Source organism: Loxodonta africana, chromosome 3, assembly GCF_030014295.1.
Source record: "Loxodonta africana isolate mLoxAfr1 chromosome 3, mLoxAfr1.hap2, whole genome shotgun sequence".
Lineage (NCBI taxonomy): Eukaryota > Metazoa > Chordata > Mammalia > Proboscidea > Elephantidae > Loxodonta > Loxodonta africana.
In genome coordinates, this window is record NC_087344.1 from 158,641,989 (window position 1) to 158,658,245 (window position 16,257).

Consider the following 16,257-nt stretch of genomic DNA (forward strand, 5'->3'; position numbering starts at 1 on the left):
CATCAGCTCCAGACATCAGGAAGACCTACCAGCTCCTCTCCCTCCTCATTGCCACTTCTGTGGTCCTGGCCACCATCATTTCTCCTCTGGATTTTCAGAGGCACCCTCCAGCCTCCTGTAGAACTTTCCTCCCACCCATCCCCTACACTTAGGCCAGAACAGTTTTCCTAAAATGTACATCTGATAATCATACTCCCTTACTCAAAACCTTCAGGGCTCCGGTCCAAACCATTTAATACACCATATGAAGCTGTCCAGGTTCTAGTACCTGCTTTCTTCTCTGGGCTCATTTCTTGCCACTCATTTCTTACAGTCTAGTTTTGGCCCAACAGAGATTTCCAGTCCTCAGACTGGGCCACCCTCTCTCTACCCTCTGGACCTTTGCTGTCTCCAGGGCCTGTGACTCCTTCTTCTCCTTTGAATTCTACCTAGTTTTCATTTCCACTAAGGAGCCTTCCCTGACTGGACCTGTCCTGACCAAAACCCCTTCCACCCTTCCGTGCCCACCACCCCCATAGCACGGGGTTAGACCTTTTGCGTGTACTTCCTCCAACCTCTGTACTTTTCCTGTCCTGCCTGTTGTTGTCTGTCCTTCCACTAGACTGCAACTTCTGCCGCAGCAGAACTGTCTCATTCTGTCTCGGTTCCCTTGCGTCCCCAGGGCCTGGCAGGTTGTCTACCTAGTACATTACACGTTCAATAACACTGAATGAATTAAAATGCACTAGCTTATATGGGAAGGAGCCCCGGTGGTGCAGTGATGAAGCGCTTGGTTGTTAACCTAATGGTCAGAGGTTTGAACCCACAGCCGCTGTGCAGGAGAAAGATGTGGCATTCTGCTTCCGTGGAGATTACAGCCTTGGAAGCCCTATGGGGCAGTTCTACTCTGTCCTTTAGGGTCGCTATGAGTCGGAATCGACTTGACAGCAGTGGGTTAGCTTGTATGGCACGGGTCCTCATAAAATACTAATAGCTTACACTCACTGTTTACAATGTGTCTGTCAGGCACCATTCTAAGCGCTTTACAAGTATGTCATGGGCATCTCACATAACCCTATTAATCCAAAGCCAAGCCCAGTGCTGCCGAGTCGATTCCGACTCATAGCGACCCTATAAGACAGGGTAGAACCGCCCCATAGAGTTTCCAAGGAGGGCCTAGCGGATTCGAACTGCCAACCCTTTGGTTAGCAGCCATAGCACTTAACCACTATGCCACCAGGGTTTCCCATAACCCTATTAAATAGATTGATTTCCCAATTGAACAGATGGAGAAACCGAGGCGCGGAGAGGTTAAGTAACTCAGCCAAGGTCCGCAGCTAGTAACAGGAGGAATGGGGGTTAGAACCCAGGCTGTTTCCAGAGTCCATGCTCTCGACTTCTAGCGAATTCTATCCTAAAGTGAAGGGCAATATGGGTTCCACTACATGAACAGATTCAAGTCTCCTGCAAAGGGCTTAGTGTGTGTTTTCCGAGATAGGACGCGCTCTCGTGCAGTCCTTTTCTAGGCTGGGGCGCGGGGGTGTCCTGTGCGGGGCTTTGGGAAGAACCGATACACCTCGCTGGCGGCCCCCGAGTCTGAGGCCCTCTGATTAACTTTCAGGGCTGCCCAGGTCCTCGGGTCCCCCTTGGCACGGGCAGGTGCGGGCGGAGCGCGACGACGGCTGCCCCGCGCGCCGGGCCAGGCCCCGGACTGACCCGCGGCGGCCGAGCGCGGTGGGGAGGGGCGGGGCCGGGGGCGGGGCCGCTTGCCGTGGCCGCCGCCCCCGCCCGGAGCTCGGCTCGCCTGGGTGCAGCAGGCCGGGTTGGAGCTGGAGGGGGCGGGGACTCGGGAGGGGCCGGAGCGCGGCTGCTGGTGCTGTTACGGGAGGCGAGGGAGGAAGCGGCGCGTCCCCAGAGGCGTGCGCCCAGACGGACGGACGGACGCACGGACGCGCGGAGGGAGAGGGCTGGGGGCGAGGTCAGTGTGCTGGGCGGCCGCGGGCGGTGCCGGTGAGGGGGCGGTGGCGAGGGGGATCCGGGAGCTTGTGGGGGGAAGTAGGGAGGGGCGACGGCTGCGGGCCCGGCGCCGGCTACGCTCGGGGTCGGGCCCGAGACCCCTCCTCTGCTCGGTCGGGAGCGCGGTGAATGCGCAGCGGCAGCGAAAAGCGGAGCCCCTGCTCTCTTTCTCACCCGGTCTCCTTTCTTTCCAGTCAGCGAAAAATAAACACCCGGGAAGGTAAAACAATAGCGGGGCCACCTGGGACGCGGCGCGCGCAGAGTGCCCACGTTTGGGGCGGGGGCCGGGGTGGAACCCGGGAGTCCCGGCCCCAGCTCGGAGCCCTTTCTCAATTTGCCCCCGCAGAGGATGGGGCTACCCGCGGCTCCGGGGCTCAGCAGGAGGCAAAGGGGGTTCCCAGGAGTGAAGCATTTCGTGAAAGTATTCCAGGAACAATCGGGCTTCCCACAGTTGTCCTGCTCTGGAAAGGGAAACTGAGGCGCAGGGCAATGTAAAGATTTACCCAAGGTCAGAAAGCGAAGGTTGACTGGCCTTGCCCAGGTACAGGACCCAGGTGTCCGGACCAGCCCAGCGTTCTGCTCTCTAGGTTTTGCAGCGGTTGTGTTTGCCTTTGATAAATCTCTGTGTGTTTGTTTTAGAAATCTGCTGGCATTGTGGGACCTCTTCAAGGCTGCCAAGCACCAACTTGCTTCGTGTGTCCTGGGCAGGTGTGGGGCAGGTGGCAGCTCGGTGACCTACCACCATGAATGAAGGCGGACTTTTTGATGAAGAAACCCAAACAGTGGATGCCCACTAGGTTGATTTGGCTCTCATAGGTTTTGACAAAACCTGCCCTGTTCCCTTTGGGGAATCTGAGTGAGGAAGATTACAGACACCTTCATTGGGAAGCCAAGGACGTTTCTGTATAATCAGGGGATGAAAGGATTTTCTCAGACTTTTTTCCGTTTTCCTTGAGGATTAATCCTTCACAAATCTACAATTCCAGCAAGGCGCACGATGTGGCAGAAGCCTGGAGCACCTTCAGAATTGGTGTGGACCCTCCTTTTACCGTAGGGGAGTTAGACACATGCCACCCCCAGTCCCCTCCTGCTGATCTCTTCTCTTTAACCTGCCCTCCTTTTCTGAGTTCAATTCTGTATCCAGAACCTTCCTCTGGAGCTATAAGTGGATTGCCAGAAATGAGAGATTAAGTGTTGGGAGAAGAGGAAGCGCCCTGTGTTGTGTCTTCTCTCAGCTGCTGACATGAAGTGCTTTTTCCCAGTGCTGAGCTGTCTGGCGGTGCTGGGTAAGTGGATCAGCTTATCAGTGCGATCGATGTGGAAGTTTAACCTGTGTTAGTTCCTGTAATTCCTTGTGGTTCTTTCCCATCAACACCAGGCTTTAGGGGACACCAGGAGGCAGCCAGTGTGTGTTGGAAGAGAGTACCCAGGGGTCCTCTAGGAGGAATGGTGCCATGTTGCTTGTTGTCTTTAAAAGGGAACATTTGCTGTTCTTACAGTGTCTCTGTCTGGTGCCTTGGGGTGTGAGGTCACCCATCTACAAGTCCCTGATTTAGGGACCCCCTGTGGGTTGTGGGCTCGTCTTGTAGTATTACAAGCATGGATGCTCCAGTGTCTTCATTTGTGTATTGGCCCACATTCATTCCTAATAGAAAGTGCCAACATTGTTCCGACTATGCTGGGAAAGCTGGTTTGGTGGTTATAATGGTGACTTTTTTTTGAGAGGAAAGTGGGAATGGGTAGAATAGTGAGTTGAAGGAATGCCTTGCCCTGTGTAAGTGGCCTGTAGACTAAATATGCTTGAAGGTACTAGTCATATGCACACACACACACACACACACACACACAAAACAAAACAAACTTAGATCATATTCTGGAAAGAAGAGAGACTGCCTGCTAGGAGATTTGTTAGGATTGGGTTTTTTGCCCCCACAGAAGGTCAGAATGCTTAGAGAGGGAAGAGGAAACTGTGGCCCCAAGAGGTGAACCCTTGTCACTTCTCTTAAGGATTCCCTCCCCATCAAAGAGGCCCCTCATTCCAACACTCATCCATTCTCAAAATCCAAAATACGTCTTGTGTCATTGAGTGCCAACTTAAGTGTGGTATCTTAGAACACATCTCACATCTTGGATACACTTCCCACCTGGGATCAGATGAATTCTATCTCCCCGTCTCCCCAAACCTCACACGTGAGCACACCCCATATGACTTGGTCCTCTGAATTAAGAAGGTGTCATCGCTGCTGCCAGTGGTTTTTGCATCTCCAAATCTAGGTGTCTTGCCTTTACAGGGTTTATTTGTGATCTGTGGGCAGCAGAGGTTGCTTTTATGCATTGCCTACCCCCTTGCAAGAGTTAACAGGTGAATGGAAAGAGAATGCACTTCGGACTTACAGGACCTGGGTTCAAATCTCAACCTCACCATGATTGAGGTCAGAGTCTCAATTAAATGGGATGATACCTCCAGGGGCTGTTGTGACAAGGGATATAAGGTTGTAAACATTTCGACTGCCTTGAATAATGTCTGAAACATAGTAAATATGTTAATTCAGTGGTTCTGAAATGTGGGTGCACATTGAAATCACTGGGAGAGCCTTTAAAAATCCTGGTTTCTGAGCAACAATTAAATTAAATCATACTCTCCAGGAGGAGGGACCCAAGGATCAGTCTGTTAGGTCTCCCTGGTAATTCCAATGTGTAGTTGAGTCTGAGAGCCTGTGCGTGGGGTCAGTAGTGCCAACCCCCCTCCCACACATACACCAGCCTGGCAGTAAGTGTATTCAGTCTTCTGCCCAGGTGTGGGTGGGATGTAGGCCGTTGTCTCCATGTCTCCTGTATGCTCAGACACAGTCATCAAGAAGGCAGGTAGCACTCCATTCACCAGTCCATAACTACAGTATTGGTATTTGTTATACGGTGTATGTTACTCACTTACTGTCTGGATTTGAATCAGTCATTAGTGATTCATGTGGGATAAGAGGACACAAACAAGGGAAGCCCTGGGGAGGTTTGGATGTGGGGTGGAGTGTGTGGTTAAGGCGGGAAAGAGGGTTGAGTGAAAGGGTGGGGCTGAGGGCAGGAGAAGGAACCGCCAATAGGAGAGCAAGGAAATTGTGACATTTGTGCCTTTTGTTTCTTCTGGCTGCTCAAGAAATGTAAGGCTGGCTGCCGGTCCCCCTGCTGTTCATCCTTTGAGCCACTATAGGACGAAGAGCTCAGGTCTGGCACCAGGTGTCACCCTCCCCTCCCCCCTCATGTATAAACAGGTGTCATGGAGGAAAATGAGGGTCAGAGTGGCCTTGAAGGGAAACAGTGGCAGAAGTCCAGATGTGGGTGAAGGGAGAAGGTTTGGGCTTGTGGATGTGCGTATTCATCTCCACCTGATTTGAGGGCCTACTCCTGGAACCTCATTTTTTCTCATCACCTGATGGCTCTTAGGATGGGTTTGGGGGAGGGAGAGCCTGCTATTCCTTTCTTAACCTCGGAGAAGCAGAAGGTGTTTGGGGAGGGAATGGCACCCAAGTTGCGGTCTTGTTCCCTGCTTGCAGTTTGGCATGGTCTGATTCACGCGCTGGCATTCTTGCTGTGTAATGTCAATTAATGTGTGATGTGGTGTCATAGTGGTTAAGTGCTACCGCTGCTAACCAAAAGGCAGGCAGTTCGAATCTACCAGGCGCTTCTTGGAAACTCTGTGGGTCCAATAGGGTCACTGTGAGTTGGAATCGACTTGAGGGCAGTGTATTTAATGAGTAAATTTACAATAGCAAAGAATCCCAAGGTTTTATGTCCCTGTGAGTCACATCCCTGGAATAAAATTTTGTTTGTAAAAAGTTGGATAAGGCTAAGTGCTCTGCAAATTGAGAGTGATACAAGTGGTGGCCTGTAAAACTGACAGTTTGAGTTAGAAAACCCTGTGACAGTTATGTGCGGGGGTACGCGGGGTAGATTTCCGAGACGCCTGCAACCCTGTTGACATCATTAGAGCTGTGCTTTTTTGCTCCTTGCTTTGCCAGTGTCTAGGATTTGGATCAGATTTCTTTTTCTGCCTGTCTGCATACTGATCTTTGCTCCAGTCTCTGTCTTGCTGAAGCTCCATGGCTTCGTACCTGCCCTCTTGACCACTGTGTCTTACTTCCTTGTGTTGCAGCCCTGGGTGACTCACCCAAGGCAGGAGCCATTGGCTACCCACGCAACCCTTGTTCCAATTCTAAAGCCATCCTACCCTGGGCCTAACTGAGCCATAAAGATAGTGAAGTCTCCACTGTGAGAATGTAGTGGAACCAGGGGCTTGGGAGATAGGAGAGAAAGAGCAGGGGCATGTGTGAATGTGGAATGATTGTAAAAAGAGGGAATGAGAAGAGAGGAAGAGAGTGGTTGTGGCTGTGCCTGGGAGAAGCTCGTGTGAGTGACGGTGACATGGAAAAATTATAACAATCTGGGAAAAATAGGATAGGATTTGCATCTTCACAAACAGGAAGGGACAAATTCAGAAGGATGCATACAAGCTTTAGACACATAAAGCAAGTTTCAACTTTAAATAGTCCACGAAGAGTTAATGCCTCGCAGACCAGTGCTGATGTTGCAGCTAGAGGAAATAGCTTTAAAAGTGTTAGCAGTGAAAAATAGAGGAGATGGAGGACCTGTAAGTGGCTGGAGATCATTGGCAATCTTCTCCATCTGGAGAGAAGGTCATTTGTAGAGTTTGACTAGGATGGGTCTGCAGAAGCGATTACTGACTTCCCAGTTAGTTAGGGAAGGTTTCTGAGGGGGAGATGGTGCTTCTAAAAGAGGTTGAAAGAAACTTTGATGTACTGATGGGAGAGAGTTCAGAGGCAGGACTAGGGTGATCAAAGGCAGAATAGAGGAACAGGCAGAGGAGAGAAGTGTAGTGCTTTGGGGCAGTCATGAGAAGGATTCTGAAGGAAGAGGATAAGGCTCATGATTCATAGATGCGCAAACTTGACTGTCCCCACATTTGACCCAGAGGTAGTGCATTTGGCTTCCTTGGGGACCATTTGACAAGGGTGCTGGAGAAAGGAACTCCTGCCAGGAGGATTAAACCAGCTAGCATGCCTTTCATCTCAAACCACTGAGCTACCTCTGAGCATCCGGGGCTGTTTTAAGATGTCTCAATCTCCTACATTTTTCATTGCAGCAAGAAAATAACTATCTTAATACCAGTTCTCCTAACTCTAACCCTTACTGTGAACCAAGTCCCATCTGATTCAGTCCTCAAAACAACCCTCAAAGTAGATACTTGTGTTATCACTTTTTTATAGATGGGGAAATTGAGGTCCAGGGAGGTTAAGTAACTTGCCTAAGGTAGATTACTGTGGCAGGTCAATATGGTGATCCATAGTGTCAGGGACCCAGACTCTTCCCATCTTGTTGTTCCGTGTGCATATCCTCCATTCCCAAGGTCTTCTCCTGGTCCAAGATGGACCAGCCCCAGCCATCAGGAAGGAGGAGAGAAAGGGGTGGCCATGCCCTATAAATTGTGCACATCAGTTCTGCTTACATCCCTATTGGCTACAGTTTGGTCATGTGACCATACTTAGCTGCAAGGAAGGCTGGGAAATGTTATCCTTATTCTGTTCGCTGTGGGGGTTCTGTTATTGTAGGGGAAAGAGAGAACAGATTTTAAGGGAAAACGACTGGTCTCTGCCGTAGTCACAAAGCTAGTCAGTGTCACAGCAGGGTTTGGAAGTCAGGACCATTCGGTTCTAAATCTTGTGTTCTTTCATCTAACAAGCTGCCCCCTCTGTGAGTATGAGGCCCAGCCCCTGGCCTCTAAGAAGCCTTGTTGGGAAGGCATGAGTTAGATAAACCAACAGTTGTTATGTGGGAAGCAACATAAATCAGCATATAGTTAAGCACTCAATGTTGTGGTTTTAGCTGTAAATACTGTAGTGTTTATAGTGTTTACTACGTGCCAGTCACTGTGTTAAATACTTTGTATAGCATCATCTTCTGTATAAGTGCTTAGCGACCGTATTTGTCACGCTCATTCCTGTAGCCCTAGAACTCAGTCTCGTGCTTGTCACACAGTAGGTGTTCAGTACATTTTTTGATGAATGAATCATTTCCTGACGTAGGTGTTGTTTATGTATTGCTTTCCTTTATCAAGATGAGAAAATTGAAGGATCAGGGAGATTGAGTAATTTTGTTGAAAGGAAAAGAGCAAGAAATTGACTGAGCCTAGCAGTCAGACCTTTGTCTGAGCTCTTATTCACTTCACCAGTAGGGGTTCTTAACCTTTTTTTGTGCCATGGATCCTTTGACAGTCTGAAGCCTCTGGATCCCTTCTTAGCATTCGTTGTTGTTGTTAGGTGCCGTCCAGTCGGTTCCAACTTATAACAGCCCTGTGTACCACAGAACAAATCACTGCCCAGTTCTGCACCATCCTTAAAATTGTTGTTATGCTTGAGCCCGTTGTTGCAGCCACTGTGTCAGTCCATCTCGTTGAGGGTCTTCCACTTTTCCGCTGACTCTGTGCTTTACCAAGCATGATGTCCTTCTCCAGGGACCAAGCATGATGTCCTTCTCCAGGGACTGATCCCTCCTGACATGTCCAAAGTATGTAAGATGCAGTCTTGCCATCCTTGCTGCTAAGGAGCATTCTGGTTGTCCTTCTTCCAAGACAGATTTGTACATAAAATGACATAATAAAATGACAGAGGAAACCAATCATATTGAAATATAGCTATTAAAATGTTTTTAAAAAGTCGCAGTATAGCAATTTGCTTCCTTAATAACACAGATAACAAGAAAGTGCTCTACTACTGGCTGAAAATGCTGGCAGTTTGAACCCACCCAGAGACGTCTTAGAAGGCAGGCCAGGCGATCTGCTTTCCGAAAGGTCACAGCCTTGAAAACCCTGTGGAGCATGAGGTTGCCATGTGTTGGAATCAACTCAGTGGCAACTAACAACAACAACAGGTCTAAAAATTTTTGTAATTTTGAAGTAGTGGCGAGTGTAAATGATACTTTGAGGTACTTGCATCAACTGGTGCCCTGGTAGTGCAGTGGTTAAGAGCTACGGCTGCTAACTGAAAGGTCGGGACTTTGAATCCTTGGAAACCCAATGGGGCAGTTCTGCTCTGTCCTGTAGGGTCGCTATGAGTCGGAATTGACTCGATGGCAACAGTTGTTTTTTTTTTTTTTTTCATCAACCGTGATATGATATGAAAGCCTGTGTGATTTCTGTTGTGACAAAGTCACAGGTACTGGAAATGCTACTATGTTGGTTGCCTGTATTCATCATCAAAGGAATGTTTAAAATTCAGTTAGAGGTTAGTGAAAATAAAGATGTAATTTCTTTTTTCTGTCCAAATGCACAGACCTCCTGAATTCTATTCACAGGTCCCTGCAGAATTCAAAGTCAAGTTCACTGTAGGCAGTGGGTGTTGGAGAACACACTGCGGGAAAGGACTTGGCTGGACTTTGAGAAATGGGCAGGGCCTGGGTGGGAAGACATTCTCTTCCCAGGAGGGTCCTGGTAATGCAGAGAACTTACAGCCCTAATGGCTGTGGAGCAGCCTTTTAGAGATTGGAGACAACGACTCTCAATAGTCTTAAGGCCCAGTTCAGGTGGGATGATATTGCACACAGAGAACTGGCTTAGTTTCTAATGAGTTCGGGACCTGGGCTTAGACTGGGTCCCTAGAGCCATCCTGACCACTTGCACTGACCCCAGGCTTGGGAACTGGAGGCAGTAGCTCCAACTGTTGACTTCCCATAGTCCCTGGCCTTGGGTGCCCTGTGAATCCTGAGCTGCGGCCTCTTAATTAATATTTTTAGGTTCCTTTGGGAGTATCCTCAGTTGCCGTAGTTGGCCACCTGTTTCTTTGCTGCTTCGAAGTCAGCACAACTATTCCTTATAAAAGGTTCTTTTTTAAATTTTTTTATTTCGAGGAAATTTAGGACACCTGTGTGTGAATGCCCCCCTGATTTTCAAAGAAATGAGCGGTTGCATCAAAATCAAGCTTGTATTTGTAGAAAATCACATGTTGCCAAATTCCCTCATCAAGAACCCTTTATTAAGTGACTAATTGTGGGCCACAGTGTCAGACACTTGACAAAGACCATGGCAATGAACCTCCCTTAACTGGAATCCCCAATTAAGTGGGACTTTGTTTTCATTTTTGAACTCCACTTTCAGAAGGGCAAAAAAATCACAAGATGTAGTAGCAGGGATTTATTCTAGAAATTAGCAGCTTCCAAGCAATTGTCAGCCCAGTCTCTACATCTTCCGCATCTATAATTATAGAAGCAGCAGAAAATGATGAGCCTGGGGCACTGCAAGATCCCAAATGAAAGATTAAATTATATTAACTCTAGCTGGGCTGGAAAGTGGTCAGATGTATTTTAAAAAGCTTTATAATAGGTTATATAAGAAGAAGAGTTGAAGCAAAGTTTCTGCCTCACCCTCGATTAACCCTCTAATTAAATTTACTGGATATTCTATTCTCAGTCATCGAGGTGACCCAGGCTTTGCTGAACACAACCCCAGTTCCTGTCCTCTAAGAGATGGTAACCTAAGGCCAATGGTAAGGCAAACGGTGAATCAATTTGCAAATGGACAGAGACTGACATATTCTCTCAGAGGATGTGTCTCTTACAGAGGGAGAGGCAAAGCACATTTGATTTTGTCCAGGAGAGAGGGATAAGGCAGGGTAGCTCACAAGTAGTCAGTCTGGAAAGCATTCCTGGAAGAGTTGGACTTTTGGGTACTTTTTAAGTAATAGGAGAGCGATGGCCTGGTAGAATTCCAGGGTATTCTCAGCACACGGGGCTGCTTTGAGAAGACTTCTAAAGGGGTGGAGAAGCCTGAGTGTCAGTGGGTCTTGAGTCGGGGACCTGAAGGTGCTGGTTGATAGAAATTGGAGCAGTTGGGTTGGTGTGAGGACTGTGGATTTGGGCCAGCGATAGATGGAAGATACCAGAAAGCTGTAGGTAGGTATCCTGGAGGTCCACTGGTGGACAGGATTCCAGACATATAAGAACTGTTAGTCGTGTTGCTGGGAGAAGTGGCCAGAAAGGGCAGGAGATGTTATTGAAGTTGGGGAGTCTAGAAAGTGAAGGGTGGCATGTTCCTGTACCAAAGGAGGAGCTTTTGTGTGTTATGGAAACAATCAGTGTAATCAGGGCAGATAGATTCTAACAAAACCGTCAACTCCAAGAATTAGAGGTCCCCTTAGTGGTGCCCTCTTCCCACCAACTTTCGGTTCCCTAGGCCTTCCCTTTATTTAAAGGCGGGGGAGGGGGGGAGGGAATCTGATGCTAGTTGTGTATTCTTTCTGATTATGATTCTTTGATGTAGTAGAGTTTCTGAGGTTTGCCTTTAAGATGGTATTATTGTTGTGTATTTAATTTTGTTTTTATTCGTAACACCGTTTTCTTATACTCCAGAATGCAGCCTGCCACCTCCTGCCCTGAGTCCACCTCTGAGAACACAGCCTCCGCTCTCAGCAGGGCCCTGACCCATGCCTGTGGCATTGATGTTTATGGCACCATGTTGTCAGCCCAGGACGTGCTTTCTATTTCCGCTTTGGAAGGATCCATTTTATTAAACCCTCTTCCCCCAAGGAGTTCCATATTTTGAAATCTTTTGTTTCCCAGACAGACAGCATTTATTAAATAGTGATTAATCTGTTTTTCCTATGGGATAACCAGTATGGCCACTCACACTCAATATAATCCAACCCCAAAGCGAAATTACTTTTGTACTCTGGGTTGCCTCTGACCAAAGCACACACTTAATTTAGAGACCTTAGCCCTGCCCCTTGAGCTTAGGGAAAGTGGCATCTTTGTTGCATGTCTTCAGAATCTCCTGCTTTCATACCCCAAGTGCTACCCTTTGGGAGCCATAGGGACCGTGGGTACCCTAGGTGGTGTTTGCCCATTGTTGTTGTTGTTAGCTGCTGTCGAGTGGGCCCCCAACTCATGGCAACCCATCGTGGAGATGGCACAGGGCTGGGCAACATTTTGTCCGTTTGTGACTCTGAGGGTTTTCACTGGCTGATTTTTGGAAGTAGATTGCCAAGCCTTGCTTCCTAGTCTGTCTTAGTGGGTCTTAGTCTGGAAGCTCCTCTGAAGGCTTCAGCATCATAGCAACACAGAAACCTCCACTGACAGACAGGCGGTGGCTGTGCATGAGGGCCATTGGCAGGGAATTGAACCCTGGTTTTCCACATGGAAGGTGAGAATTTTGCCACTGAACCACCACGGCCTCCTTAATGACCCAATATGTAATTGGTTGCCTTGGTGACCTTGACTGATTGACTTAGCCTGGAAAGACTTTCAATAGGAAGAGGAACAGTGGAGTTGAGCAACCTTCTTTTGCCTCAGGTCAGACCACACCTACCCTTTGGCAACCAGGTCCAACCTATTCGTTTTTTATTCTAACACTTTTAGGGAATGAAATTTCACAACCTTCTAGGAGCAACAGGTCCATCAGGAAATCTTGATTTTCACTGAAGATTTGATTTGAATTAGTAATTATTTAAATCAGCAAATAAAGTGCTTTAGGATAAAGTGTTATATACAGATAAGGTATGACATACTGATTTCAGTTTTAGAAGGTAACTGCATTTGTTTGCTTTATTTTTTAAATTTCAATATTATGATAGAGGTAACAGGTGAATGTAGTCCTAGTGTAAAAAATTCACACAGCACAGAAATATAGAGTAAAATGTGGAAGTTCCCCTCTCATACCCCTTACTAAATTTGATATATATTCTTTACAGTTAGATATATATTCTCCTACACCTTTTTCTATAAATTTCTAGGCATATGCCCAAACACATATAAATTGTTTTCTGCCATAAATGGAATCACATAGAACATATTTTGCAACAGCTTGGTTTGAAAGGGGTGATTTACCTCACTTTTCTTTTTCAGGCTTAATTTTATGGCCATGTTAGAACAGATTTGGTTATTTTATACCTAGCTGAAGCTATTATTTGTGAAATCGTTGGGAATAGTGAGGCTCATTCAGTACTTAACAGGTCAGAGTAATTTTGTCTTGCTGTATTAGGAGAGCAAGGGTCATAATAAAAACACTACCCTTCACTGTTAATGGCATTTAATGAGGAAAATTGACTTGTTTATTCTGGGCATTTTCTCCAAAAAACATGTAAGTTTGACAAATTAAGTACATATATATTTTATCCACTATTTTAGTTATTATTTTGAAATTATTGATTTAAAATGAGCCATATTTAAAACCCATTGACTGTCTTGGGTTTTGTGTCTCATTCAATCAAGTGTTCTATTTGTTCGTAGACTAGGGAAAAAAAAAGAGGTTTCCTGCCTTTTCAGTTCACAAATGATCCCTCCATTTAAAACGAATTGGACTGGAATAACATCTAAGGTTGCTTGCTACCAGCTGGACATTTAAGAAAGACTTTAACCCAAAGGAAGAGCATTTTTTTTTTCCAGTAGCCCTGTGGAAGCAACTCTTGCTGTAAAAAGATGATCATTTCAAAGTGTTTGGTTACTGCTCAAGGTCACTGGTATGACTTTCTTTAAAACTCCAGGAGCAAAAGCAGGTTTCTTGGATGGTTCACTTTTAGACCTGATTTTTAAAATAGCTGCTATTTTGGACGGATGGTTGTTAGATTCATATACCATAGTCAGCCCGGGGTTTGACCTTTACTACCCATTCTGAGACCACTGGAGGTAGCTTTTTTTCTGTTGCAGTCTACTTGTAACTCTTCCTAAAAAGGTTTTCATTCATTTATTTGAGAAATATTGGGGTGCTTACTACATGCACTCTTTCTTCCATTATCCCGAGTACTACAGAATTAAAATCATGAGGAACATTTTAAAGAGCCATCCAGTATATATTTTTTCATGTTTAATAAATAGATGAATTGAAAACACTTTGACATTAAAAAAAAAATTAAAAAAATTTTTTTTAGGGAACTGTATTTTATCCAAGTGAGTCTTTTTTTTTTTTTTTTGCTGTTAATTAACATCTTTCCTTCTTATTTTGTTCTCAACTCTACCTTAGTAGCCATGGGCTGGTTACAAATTCTCTGGACTGCTCTGATATAGGATGGTTAGGAGCAAGACAATAAAGGCCAATGAGACGGAGGAGATGGTGGTAAAACGAGGTCCAGCCTTTCTCTTGAAAATAGGCAGTTTTCATATCTGAAGTCCTGGGTATGTAGAATGTCCTTATTAACAGCTAGGGACGTTGTCTGTCTACGGGAATTTATTTAGCTCTGAATTTCTGGGAAGCCAGAACAAAAGAGAGAAAAATCACAGATTTCGCATCAGATGGGAGACTTTCTTCTGAGGACCTTTATATCGGGGTGTGTGGGAGTTGGCTGTGATGGTAGTAAGGTTGATTCATCCCCTCACCTGGTACTCTGCCTTCCTAAAAAACCAAACCAGCTGTGTGCTGTGGACTCTTGGTGACTCCATGTTTGTCATAATAGAAGTCTGCTCCACAGGATTTTCAGTGGCTGATTTTTTGAAAGTAGATTGCCAGTCCTTTCTCTCGAGGCACCTCTGGGTGGATTTGAACTGCCAGCCCTTTGGTTAGCGGTGAGTGTTAACTGTTGGCACCACTCAGGGACTCCTATGAACTCCCTACAAAGTCTACAGCGTGACCGCTCAGGAAGCCAAGGAAGAGGGGGCTGTGTAGACATAGCTCAGGGTTCTCCCCATTGTTGGGCCTGTTTTCTAGAAGTGGTTGTATCAGCTCAGAGGGGGCTAGGCCTCTCTGGGTCTGTAGCATATCAGGTACCTTCCCCAACCTGGGGTTTACCCTGTAGAAGGCACTGATAGGCACTTTTCTCACTTTTTTGTCACTCTCAAGTGACCTCACAAGTACCAGATGCTCCTCCCCCTACTTCCCCCGACCCCAGCCCCTGCAGTCCCTAGGCCCACAGGCCCAAGGCAGGCTTGTAAACCATGCCCATTGGAAATCTCCATAGCGCCGAAGCAGGCAGCTGCTGCTTCCAGTAGCCTATGTGCAGGGCCATGCTTGTGCCACAAGCAACACTTCCCAGAGGCCTTCCTGGTTTTCCCAGTCAGTTTTGCTTGGCAGTGGTTTTGTGTTGATTTGGAGATGGTTTTCTGTTGGGAATTCTGCCTCTCAGACGGACATGATTGTTAGGTTTTTAGAGGAGTGATTGTATAGATGGATTTGTTAGCCTATCCTAGGCTCACCCCAAAACTAGACAACACTTTTGTGACACTGTTTAAAAGTGATTTGCTGAACAGTTTTATAATCTGTCTTTTGGTATATCGTTACAAAGATCATATTCCGAGCACTTCTGCACAGGTCTCCCACCTTACCTCGGTCAGAATGGGTGATTGCAGCTTGCTGGGTGTTTCTGCACCTCTTTGGCTGAAAGGGAACCCTGATGGCGCAGTGATTAAGTGCTTGGCTACTAACTGAAAGATCATTGGTTCAAATCCACCAGCTGCTCCTCAGGAGGAAGATGAGGCAGTCTGGTTCTGTAAATATTTACAGCCTTGGAAGTCTGTAGGGACCGTGGTCTTGGGGAACATTTAGCTTAGTTGGCATAATATAGTTTATAAAGAAATGTTTTACGTTCTACTTTGGTGAGTAGCATCTGGGGTCTTAAAAGCTTATGAGCAGCTGTCTAAGATACTCCACGGTCTCACCTTGTCTGGAGCAAGGGAGAATGAAGAAAACCAAAGACACAAGGGAAAGATTAGTCCAAAGACTAATGGATCGCATCTACCACGGCCTCCACTAGACTGAGTCCGGTACGACTAGATGGTGCCTGGCTACCATGACTGACTGCTCTGACGGGGTTCACAATAGAGGTCCCCGGACAGAGCTGGAGAAAAATGTAGAACGAAATTATAACTCACAAAAAAAGATCAGACTTACTGGGTTGACAGAGACTAGAGAAACCCCAAGAGTATGGCCACCAGACACTCTTTTAGCTCAGTACAGAAGTCACTCCTGAGGTTCACCCTTCAGCCATAAAACAAAATGAGACTAAAGAGACACATCAGCCCAGGCGCAAGGACTAGAAGGCAGGAGACAGGAAAGCTGGTTGAGAAGGGAGAGTGTTGACATGTGGTGGGGTTGGTACCCATTGTCATAAAGCAATATGTGTACTAATTGTTTAACGAGAAGTTAGTTTGTTCTGTAAATCTTAATCTAAAGTGCAATTAAAAAAGAAAGATTTACAGCCTTGGAAACCCAATGTGGCAGTTCTGTTCTGTCCTATAGGGTTGCTATGAGTTGGCTTGAACTCGATGGCAGTGGGT

At 46.6% G+C, this 16,257-nt stretch overlaps 1 protein-coding gene across 1 annotated transcript in view; it reads left to right on the top strand.

Moving 5' to 3' along the window:
* The first annotated feature begins 2,262 nt into the window (after positions 1–2,262).
* IGSF3 (immunoglobulin superfamily member 3) overlaps positions 2,263–16,257 on the top strand; it is a 123,671-nt gene continuing 109,676 nt past the window's right edge. The window contains exon 1 of the mRNA XM_010589600.3: positions 2,263–3,281. Coding sequence (XP_010587902.1) covers positions 3,239–3,281 — 43 coding nt within the window. The 5' untranslated portion in view covers positions 2,263–3,238. The remainder of the gene's footprint in view (positions 3,282–16,257) is intronic.